General features: G+C 34.6%; 1 protein-coding gene across 2 annotated transcripts; it reads left to right on the forward strand.

Annotated features, from left to right (window-relative positions):
- Nucleotides 1–1,933: 1,933 nt before the first annotated feature.
- rsph3 (radial spoke head 3) lies at nucleotides 1,934–7,145 on the forward strand. Of its 2 annotated transcripts, XM_059513562.1 has the most exons (10): nucleotides 1,934–2,185; nucleotides 2,314–2,331; nucleotides 2,674–2,761; nucleotides 2,931–3,072; nucleotides 3,440–3,585; nucleotides 3,707–3,910; nucleotides 6,245–6,407; nucleotides 6,530–6,616; nucleotides 6,751–6,833; nucleotides 7,027–7,145. In XM_059513562.1, the coding sequence occupies exons 1-9, from the start codon at nucleotides 2,073–2,075 to the stop codon at nucleotides 6,804–6,806; spliced, it is 1,017 nt and encodes a 338-aa protein (XP_059369545.1). In that variant the 5' UTR covers nucleotides 1,934–2,072; the 3' UTR covers nucleotides 6,807–6,833; nucleotides 7,027–7,145. The 2 variants fall into 2 exon arrangements, with proteins under 2 accessions (XP_059369545.1, XP_059369546.1); XM_059513563.1 differs by lacking the exon at nucleotides 2,314–2,331.
- Nucleotides 7,146–11,466: the final 4,321 nt, after the last annotated feature.

Below are 11,466 nucleotides of genomic sequence, written 5' to 3' on the forward strand. Positions count from 1 at the left end.
TTCGGGAGAATCCGTCTTATGGTCCCTTCATGCAGGGCCAGATGTGGGCCGGATCTGGGCCAACACTTGTTGCTGTCCGGGAACTAGCACATTATTAGGAAAGGCGATTAAAAAAAACAAAAAAAACAACAGCAACCACTTATACTCAGTTCTGTAGGTGAAGTTGGATCACAAATTATTTGTGCGAACATATACTCATTTAGGTCGATCGAGAGGCACATTCCCTTCAAAAACAAATGTAATCATTTTCGTCTTTGGCTCAGATGTCAGGAGTATATCACGACTGCTATATTCATTATTACATCCAAAAAACAAAACACCTCAATTTCTTAGGAGACATTCTTGTCTACTCATGTTCCAGCATCGAAACAAAGGCGGACTGATGACAGCTCACTCAGGGCGGAGTTGCTGTCAATCAAAAATTGTGGGAGGGGCCTGTGCATAACTACATCATTCTGCCAAGAATCTGAGATCGGCTTGAAATGAGAAAGGGTTTTGGATTCATCAAGATTTTCACAAATTTATTTTTATCATTATAGGGTGGTTGTGTACAGACACTGCCAACACACATTTCAGTTCTTCAAACAACATGTTAAAGTGATTATTATTATTTTTTTTTGCATCTGATGACCCCTTTGGTGAACGTGGTTCCTAAAGACATTGCTGCTTGGTGCATCTGTTGGCTGCCTGCACGTTTTTGAAAGAAAAAAAATTGGCTTCAGTATTTTTCAATTTAAAAGTCTTTACTGCTGACTTCTAAAAGCAGCTCTTGTTGCCATCTAAAGGCGGAACAGTTTTAACTAAAATCACCATCACGAACAAACATGCACACTGTTTCCAAATACTAAATACTACTATTTATATGAAATATTATTTATTGAATAATAATATTTAATAAACAACAACAGCCATCGTAAATGTTGCTAGTCAATTCAGTCAAAAGTACAAAGGCAGCGCTCTGTTATACAGCATTGTTACATATACATGATGCAATTTTGCCAAAATTATTTGTTCTTTAACAAATAATAGATCAATGAGACAAAAACTACCCCATTAGATTCACCAGAAACAAAATATATGTCATGTTTAATCACTATAGAGATGTCAAATTTCAGAAGATCTGGCCAGGGTGAGGCTCTCGGTGGGTTTATGAGCGCTGAAAGCATTAATCCGAGTGAAGCTTTCTTGGGGTTTATTGTTGTGTGTGTGTGTGTGTGTGTGTGTGGTTGTGTGTGTGTGTGTGACCACGATTATCCCTTCTTCTTTAGTACTAGTTTTAACGTGAAATAAACATGAATGAACATCTCACCCCTCACGTAATCACTCAATTAGTGTTTCAACCGCGGAAAGACGTCTTAAAACAGCTTGTAAACAAAATGTCACATAGCATTTCATTTACCTCAGGTCATCAGTGTCTACAGCTCGTATTTGATAGACAAATGAAGTCTAGTGAAGAGCATTTTCCTAAATATTATAATATCAGACTATGCTTCATTAAATTTATTATATTTTATTATATTTGTCTGTTAGTGGTGTTAAAGTAGTCTGTTAAAATGTAGGCCTACATGTTTGCTTACAAGTTTTAATTAGAGTGTTGATTATTATAATAGTTCAAATCATTGGTAGTAATTAAATTTAGGTTCGGGCTAATTGTAACCTTATAGTAATGTAAAAGGGCTAGATTTGTTCAGTAAATAGTCATTTTTTCAGTAAACCACTGTTAGATTTGATTAGATAGCTTATAATTACACAGGCCTAATAAGGACACCTTCAAATAGAGAGTAACCAAAATGTGGTATTACAACTGAAAACATGACCTATTTAACGTGTATGACACACACGCAGAAGACTAATGCTGCGTCCCAATTCGCCCACTTATACGATGCCCTAAAATCTGCATAACCAAACCGGAAGTAAACAAAGCTGACCACAGTTATTAGATACAGTCGCCACGGTAACAGTAACAACAACTGCGACAGTTACAGATGGGGAAACGAGTCCAGCTCTCAACAGCCAGAAGTCCATGATTTTAGCCTTCAGTAACGCTTTTGATATCATAGTTAAAAGGAAAGATGGCATCTAGTTTACAGACGCAACACGAGACGCAAAGCGGAGTTTATACGTTCTCCAGTCGTCCGCGTGCGGTTCCCAACCGCCCCAAATACAGACAAAGCGCTCCGCTGCTGTGAGTCACACACACACACCTCACAACACGTCAAATATCATCATACACTGATATAACGTTATATTTAAGATTTATGGCTATGACGTCCTTAGAAAAAAAATGTTTTTATTTTTTTTTGTTCATTGTAGCGGTCCCGTGCACATCAGGTAAACATAAGATCTCTGGTTTATTTTTATTTATGTATTTTCTCAGCTTTTTACACAACGTAATCTGAAACGCTGTTTTACCGCAGTAGCAATAATTGTTATAATTACTAGAAAACTAAGATTACATTGGTGAGCTGTTTTATTATCTTGTTCTTATAATGTGATACCAAATGTATCAGGGTTGGGGGAATTCATGTTAATATTATCAAAGTGCATGATGGTTTGCACATCGTTTTATGAATGAATAAATAAAAAAACTTTTCTTTTTTAATAAATATAAAATATGCATCATGCTGATCATTTGAATCTGTTTATTATACAATTCCACTTCAATGTATGCAGCAATGAAGAGCAGAGCAGTTATGGAAACATCATGTATGACCGACGTGTTGTCAGAGGAAATACATACGCTCAACCCATCCTACCCATTGTGAGTATCAGTACAGATAGAAAACTCTTTATAAGCAGATCGAGTTGTTCTTGTGTAGTCTGACAGCCAAAAGCTCATTAATATTACGAACCATACATAACACTGTACTGTGATGAGAGCGCAGCTGATGCATGAATAGAATATAAATGAATATAAATATGTTTAACAGACATCTCAGCCCGATCCAGTTGAGTTCCTGAGACAGCAGGAGGCCAGAAAAAGAGCTTTGTCCAGAAAACGACTGAAGGAGCAGTTTGGCCCGAAAACACCAGAACCCCTAGAAGGCAGAATGAACATAGATGTGCAGACAGGTATAATGATTTAGCACAATAAAGTAGAGTTCTGCACAGATTACAGATTTTTGTGGGCCAAATCCCAGAAATCATTGCATTTCATTTCAAGTTATTATTTTAGCACTTCCGTTTCCATAGTCCTGAACTAAATGGATTTTTGGTTAAATGCCAAATGGTTAATAACATCTGTGGTTGATACAAGCTTGAGATATTGTCATTTAACGACATAAACTACATCAGTTATACTCCTTTGTGATTTTAAGTCATAACTGCAGCACATGTCAGAGCCAAATGTTAAACATATGTGTGTTAATAAAATGCATGTTTCCATTTGTGATAAATTCAAAAATCAAGTGCTGAAATCACACACTGATGTGTATTTTAGAGATGTATCTGGAAGAGCTGAGCGATCACATAGAGGACGTCAGTGTGGAATGCCAAACAGACATGTTCCTGGACAAACCAGCCACTCCCCTCTTCATCCCGGCCAAAACTGGACGAGATGCAGCCACACAGATAGAAGAAGGAGAGGTGCAGTATGGATGCTCTCAATTGGCTGCGCTTGTTGTTGAAGATTTTGTTTTTGCATTTAACATCTCTAAATCTGCCGATCATTTCCCAGTGGTAAGACTTGCATTTGTCTTGTCTGTAGCTGTTTGATTTCGACGTGGAGGTCCAGCCCGTGCTGCAGGTGTTGGTGGGAAAGACAATCGAGCAGGCATTGCTGGAAGTGCTGGAGGAGGAGGAGCTGGCCAACCTGAGGGCCCAGCAGCAGGTGTTCAGGGAGATCCGTGACGCTGAGCTGGTGGAGGTGCAGAGGCTGGAGGAGAGGGAACGGCGCCTCCGTGTGGAGAAGGTGAGAATCACTAAACATGAAATGATGCTCAGCAAAAAAAAAAATCTGCAAGGTTTTTTAGGTGACGCTGCGGCTTTAATTAAGTCAAAGATAAAATAAAAATAAAAGCAAAATTTAGGGGTTGGAGGTCGAACTGGTACAAAGTTTATTGATACAGTAGGTGTATTGTGGTCTAAAATTTATTTAATAGGGTTTTAAGTTTACTCTTGTGTTATAAAATTAACTTGTAACTAAATATCTGTGCAACTGATTTGGACTTAAAGGAGCTATGTGGAGGTTTTTACTTAAAAAAATCTTTAAGATAGAGTTTTCATTTGTACATATATGAGCCAACCATGATGTAAAAAAAAGATTGACACCTCGACTGTCCACCACGGTTGCCTCTATCAGCCTGTAGGCTCAATTGTGTTTGGAGGAGTCGGGCCCGAATTGGCGCGAAAATTGACAAAATGTGACGTCATGCGCGTTCTCGTCTACTTGGGCTTACAACCGTACGGCACACCAGCCATTATAGTAAGCAGCGGCAATAGTGTTTTCAAATGGACTCTGCGGATGGAAAGAAGCGACCAGCCTCCAGCACAATTCAGACACCCACGGACACTCCTCGTAAGTTAAAAAAAAAAAAAAGAGCGTGCGCACTGAGAACGAGCAGGAGGCTGGCTGCAGTTCCTCTAACGGCCACTGGTGTCAGTAACGGTTAGACATTTCAGAACCTACGCAATGCTCCTTTAAATTAATCTAAAACTACCAAAATGTGTTTATTTACATATTTATTTATAATTATTTACCATAATATATACTGATAACCACCATGGCAATATAAACAATAAATCAAAAAGTCATGGCTAATACTCACATATAGACAGTGCACAGGGTCAAAACACGCATTCAAAATGATGAAATAAACATTAACATTACACAACACACCCTAATGTTACCAAAAACAACTAGAAGAAACCACAAATATTTATATATATACAGTACAGACCAAAAGTTTGGAAACATTACTATTTTTAATGTTTTTGAAAGAAGTTTCTTCTGCTCATCAAGCCTGCACTTATTTGATCAAAAATACAGAAAAAAAATTAATATTGTGATATATTATTACAATTTAAAATAATTGTTTTTAAATTTATTATACTTTAAATTATCATTTATTTCTGTGATGCAAAGCTGAATTTTTAGGATCATTATCACATGATCCTTTAGAAATTATTCTAATATGATGATTCATTATCAAAGTTGGAAACAGTTCTGCTGCTTAATATTTTTTCAGAACATGTGATACTTTTTTAGGATACTCTGATGAATAAAAAGTAAAAAAAAAAAAAAACTATGTTTTTAAAATATAAATATTTAGTAATAACAATATACACTACTGGTCAGTAATTTGGGGTCAGTAATTTTTTTTTTTCTTTTTTAAAAAAATAAAATCAATACTTTTATTCAGCAAGGATGTGTTAAATTGATAAAAAGTGATAGTAAAGAAAATATATTATTAGAATATATATTATTAGAATTTTTTTTTATTTTGAATGAATGCAGTTCTTTTTAACCTTTTATTCATCAAATATATTAGACAGCAGAACTGTTTCCAACACTCATAATAAATCAGAATATTAGAATGATTTCTAAATGATCATGTGATAGACTGGATGTTACATGTGGCACTGAAGGCTGGAGTAATGATGCTGAAAATTCAGCTTTGCATCACAGGAATAAATTATTTTTTTAAAGTATATTCAAATAGAAAACTATTATTTTAAGTTGTAATAATATTTCACAATATTACTGTTGTTTCTGTATTTTTGATCAAATAAATGCAGGCTTGATGAGCAGAAGAAACTTCTTTCAAAAACATTAAAAATAGTAATTTTTATAATATATATATATATATATATATATATATATTTATTTATTTCATGTGTAATGCAAAGACTTCTGGGAATGTCTTCTTTATGTAAATTATATGGTTTTATTTTTAGATTATTTATTTTTTATTTTTCAGATTCTGTACCTCATAAACACTCATTTGAAATCTTCACCATCTTAATAAACTTTTAACTTTTTTTTTAACCGGTCCATTGGTGAGACAAATATATTTTTAAAAGTAAAAAAAATCCATTGTCTCAGTTCATATTCAAAAAGTTGATAAGCCATATTTGAGGTCGATGATTGATAGCCGAACGTTCAGATTTTCTGCCCGAAATACTTTAATTACCTTTTTTCATGATCTTATGTCTGAGCAGAGATCTAAGAGATTTAAAGTATATTTTCTGAGTTTTAATGCTTCTTGTGCTTCAATATATTTTTAATATTGCTTCCTTAATGCAGGGGAACCGGATAAAGCAGCAGAAGGCCGTGCTGGAAAAAGAAAAGGAGACAGCAGATAAAATCGCTGCGAGAGCATTTGCTCAGCAGTATTTGTCTGACTTGTTGCCCTCAGTCTATTCCAATCTAAAGGATTGTGGCTACTTCTATGACCCTGTGCAGAGAGGCAAGTGTCCCAGCATGTCAATTAATCTCTGTTTTAATACATTTGAAAAGGTCTTTAATGAAAGAATGCATTAATTATCAGTCTACTGTCTAGTGAATGAATGTTTATCATCTCTGCTCCAGATATAGAGACCGGATTCCTCCCTTGGCTGATGGAAGAAGTCACCAGTACTTTAGAACAGAGATATGTAGCAAGAACAGTGCTTGACAGTGAGTTCATTCCAGTTGTTTTCTCAGATATCTATCTATCTATCTATCTATCTATAGATATAGATATAGATAGATATTTTTCTGTTGTTTAATACATAACATGGGATTAATCAGTCAATTCTGTTGTTGTCTAGTGTTCATTCAAGACGTCACTAACAAAAGACTTGAGGCCTTTCAGATGAAAGAATGAACTCCTTCATGCAGTTTCCCATTAGAGGTAAACAGGATCAAACACTTAATAACTTTTAACACTTTAATTTGTAAAATAAAATATAATAGAACTCATTATTATATTGAAAGATTTCCATTTAAATGTCAGAAAACCAATATAAATGTTACTGTTCAATCTGTCTAAGTTATATCAGTTTAATTAATAGTTGAGGTGAAGAGTTAACCTGTTTTCTTTTCAGGTCATACCGGGAAACAAGTCAAATCTGGAAAAATATTCATGAATTCTTAATAAAAATTCTGAATGAATTTCTTCTTATTGTTTTATTCATATATTATTTGAATAAAATTTGGAAGAATCTGCCCGTTGTGTTTTGAACTGCACTTCAAGAACATCACTGTAGGAGGCGCTGCGGAGTCTGAAAACACTGACCTTCACTCAAACTCCCATTTAATCTTGGCCACATCATTGCTGTAATGCAGCTGTACTGTATGGAAAACTTGAAACATTTAGAGTCTATTTAAATTTTGTAGACGTGGCATTACAGAATTTTGAGGAGTGTTATGAGTATATCTAAATCTGATTACATGTCCTCATATGCTGTAGCACAGAGGAGCTGTCTTCCAAACTTTGACCGTAATGCTGCACTGCTTAACTTTAAAGAGATGCTGTTAATTTTTTACGACTTAATAACTTTATAAACACCATTGTCAGTGGAATGACTGTCTCATCTGGATCGTTGACTAAACAGCGAGGTAATCTGTTTGACGTCTTTTTCATTCACTTCGCCTATATATACGGCTCTATTTTAGTGCTGCTTCTCGATTGGTCAACTCCCACCTTTGACCACGCCCACTAGGTGCCGCGGAGTTTCACTTCCGTCGGTGCAGCTCTGGCAACACAAATAGAAAGAGACGTGTTGATGTAAATACATCATTAAGGAAAGACCTCTGAGTCACATCACAGTGTACTCAGACCTCGACCGACGTAAGTGTTTGAATAACCCAGATCGTTCAAACATATGAGGTTTCATTACAAAATAAACACGACATAAAAGATGGATGTGCTTAGAGACCTTGTATGGGCAAAAGCTCTGACTAAACAATAAAAGATTCAATTTTCAATTTCTTTTGAATGGAACTATAAAGACAATAGAACTCTATTCTCTCTCTCTCTTAAATGGGCTTTTCAATTGTTTTGATGAGTTATTTTCTGCACAGACATTTAATTTGGGTTTTAAGTACAGGCGTGACATGAGGTTCACTTCTCAATTACTGAATTTCATTTTGGGTGAAGCTAAATTTGCAATGTTTATCAGTAGGAAAAACAGAATCGAGAAAAAGTCCTGTCAAAGTGTTGTTGACAGTTTTTTTTTTACTTTAGTAAAATCGAGTGTTGATTGAGTTCAAGTTTGATAAAACTGGAAAATCTGACAATTTTTGAAATGATGAAATTATTTGGTGCAATCAAGGAGCATTATGTAGGATACCGTTTTTGAAGGAAATCTGGTGTTCTTATAATGTTTTATATATATATATATATATATATATATATATATATATATATATATATATATATATATATCAACTATTGTTTGTATTGTTACTTAAATTGGATATATATATATATATATATATATATATATATATATATATATATATATATATATATATATTCTTTTTTATTATTATATATTTTTTTTCAAAATAAATACAAAATTCAAATTCTCTCTCAGATTAAGTGAGTAGGTAATGACTAATAATCAGAGGTGGAAAGTAACGAATTACATTTATTCGTGTTACTGTAATTGAGTAGCATTTTTGTGTATTTCTACTTATTAAAGTATTTTTATCTTTTTAATCTGCAATTTTACCCTGGGGACTACTGCAGTAAATAGTGGGCAGTAGAGCCAGGGGCGGTGTTTCCGTATGGCAGATTATGGCAGTTGCCATACCCTAGCCCTGTCAGGTGTGTCGTGAAAAATGATCTAAACTTCATATTTCTGTTACAATTCGTTATTATTATTTTAAATCAGAGGCTTCTACAAATATTTAACCAATAATAAGCATTAAAAAGAGCTTGTCAGTAAAACTTCGTAATGCCATTGGATCCTCAAAATCAATACTTTAGTTAAATAGCATATTTGCAGCATGAAATAAACATGAATAAATATTTGAATGCATATTGAAAAAAACTGAACAATTTAATACAAATGAATGTCTCATGAAATCGATCAATTAGAGTTTGAGAATTCATCAATAAGCCTTCGTTTTATTGCTGTTTTTCGTGTTAAATTTGACGGATGAATGCAGACTTTTTTGGCGGAGTGTAGGTGTAATTTTCACATTAACTTGATATAAACATTAAGTTTAGTTTTTGTGAAGCGTTCCTGTTCAAAAACCAGACTGCAGAAAACTACCATGGTTGTTTCTTTATTTTACAAAAGCACCATGATTTGTAAGTGCACACAAATAAAGGTAGACACTTTGCAATTCTGAATGATGTATACTCTTATCTTTATGAGGAAAAATGTCCTTCAAAGTGAGCTATAGCTTCCACTCTTCACACAGATGCTTAGATATTTATCACAAATGTTTTTTTTTACAATTTCAATAATAACACTTTATGTCTTATATGTCCAAACATTATTTCTGCATTTGTAACTACATTCATGCCCTGCATTAAACAGTGTGTAAATACATCTAAATGCCACTTCAGTTGAAGCTTCCGTGTTTCCACTGCATTGCAAAGATCAATTTGATTGATACTGATTTAATTTGCCTGGTAACAGCCCAAATGTCTTATTATTCTAAATAACTGATTTAATTGAAGTTATTTAAAAACAACTAGTTTGAGATTTAGGCCTACCCCAGGGGTATCAGACTCAGTTCCTGGAGGGCCGCGGTTCTGCAGAGTTTAGTTCCAACCCTGCTCCAACACACATATCATGTAGTTTTCAAATAAGCCTAAATGATTAGATTAGCTGGATCAGATGTGTTTAATCAGGGTTATCTAAACGGTCATTTTCATAGCAGTGAGGTGTGTTATGCAGCGGTTCTGTCCCAATCTATCGTATAGTCACGCTCCACTATATTATGATTATGGCTGAAGTATGTGTGCGGTGGATTATGTTTGTCACATTGATGTGGATTGTGTATTTTCAGTGTTTATAATGTTATTGCATTTGCTTTGTGGCAAGTGTGTTATTTGATGATGTTTTGTATTTTATTTGCATTTTATATTTATCAAGTTAAAGGTATTTGTATTTTGTGTTTATGTTTCGTTTTCTTTACTTGACAGATCTTTATGTGTGGAGCTCTTTGCATGTGGAGCTCTGATGTCTAGTACCTGCTGTTTTGTTTATGATTCATTTTTGTCATTTTTTATTTAAACTCTGTTTATATTTATGGTGCTGATGATTTTTGTATTACTGTAAATTTTGCTGGTTATGTTTAATTGTTTTTGCTAGCTTAGTCTAGTTTTTGCTAACTGTTTAGGTTTGTCAATTCAATTCTCTGTGTTGTAGGAACCAGCCTGCATGGAGTGCTTTCCTCTGGGGTCGCCCGGGTTTCCCTGTTTTCACTGCATGAGGTGTGAGATTTACTGCACTGCATGAGTATCGGGTTCAGAGTGTAATGCTATTTGCATTATTCACCACACCCTTTTTAAAGCTGTTGGTTAATGATTTGTATATCAGTGCACATGTGGTGTGTGCTCTTAAGCCTGGGGGTCTGTGGCCCCATGATTCGCCCCCTTACTCCAGCAGGCTTGGTAACCCTATATTTTAAGAATGGTGGATTATGATTTTAATAATTGGCCTAAAGCCAAGATCTTTTCAAATATGATTCCCTCTTTCTTGGTACTATATTAAAGTTGATCATCCATCTAAATAATGCCTACTGCTTAGAAATAAAAGTGTTGAACTTGAAGGTCACGTCTCTGTTCTTCCTTCATTTATGGGCCATTGAACTTGTGTTGCTGTTGTTCAGTTATTTCCGTGGGTTCAGTTATTTCCAGTGGCGTAGGCAGAATTTAGTGTGATCGCAGAGTAGCGCTCTGTTGCAATATAGACGTTTCACTTTTTGTCCAAATTTGGTAACTTTAAGTTAGTCTTCAAAGAAAAGAAAAAAGCCCATGTAAGTAAGTAATGCCACACTCACATCTCTCTGTCAGACCATTCATATTTTGTATAATAATAATAAGAATAATTTCATTGATCAAATAAGACAATCCCCAAAAGGTGTGGAGGTGGCACGAGGATCATATTCTCAGCAGAGAGGAGGAGCAGAATCATGTAGCCTAATTTTTCTTCTTATTTTTCTTTTTACCCAGCTGTCCTATATAACACATGAAATTAAAGTTCAGCCCATATTTTTAAACTTGTGCTCAACATGCTCAGGTTAGGTAAGGGAAAAACCAGAGCACTTCCATGTAACTGACTTGTATTCCCAGCAAAATTGTGATATAAATGTGTGTGTGTAGTTTTTATTTAATTTTATCTATTAATGTTAGAACAGAATAACTTAATCTGATGAAATAACATCATTATTTATTTTTACGCTGATGTTTACATTTTCAAATTGCTCTCAAACAGCACTATAATAAAGTTCCTGGCAGAAGAGAAAACATGTAGGCCTGTATATGCTGTGTGATGTGTTGGTTCACTGGTCAAATGGATTAA

The sequence above is a fragment of the Carassius carassius genome, chromosome 27, assembly GCF_963082965.1.
Source record: "Carassius carassius chromosome 27, fCarCar2.1, whole genome shotgun sequence".
Lineage (NCBI taxonomy): Eukaryota > Metazoa > Chordata > Actinopteri > Cypriniformes > Cyprinidae > Carassius > Carassius carassius.

What these genes read in the sequence shown, in the direction of transcription:
- rsph3 (XM_059513562.1), top strand. Translation starts at nt 2,073, where the DNA reads ATGGCATCTAGTTTACAGACGCAACACGAGACGCAAAGCGGAGTTTAT. An exon ending in CTCAACCCATCCTACCCATT is followed by an intron (nt 2,762 to 2,930) that starts GTGAGTATCAGT and finishes TATGTTTAACAG; the next exon opens with ACATCTCAGCCCGATCCAGT. An exon ending in AGCAAGAACAGTGCTTGACA is followed by an intron (nt 6,617 to 6,750) that starts GTGAGTTCATTC and finishes GTTGTTGTCTAG; the next exon opens with TGTTCATTCAAGACGTCACT.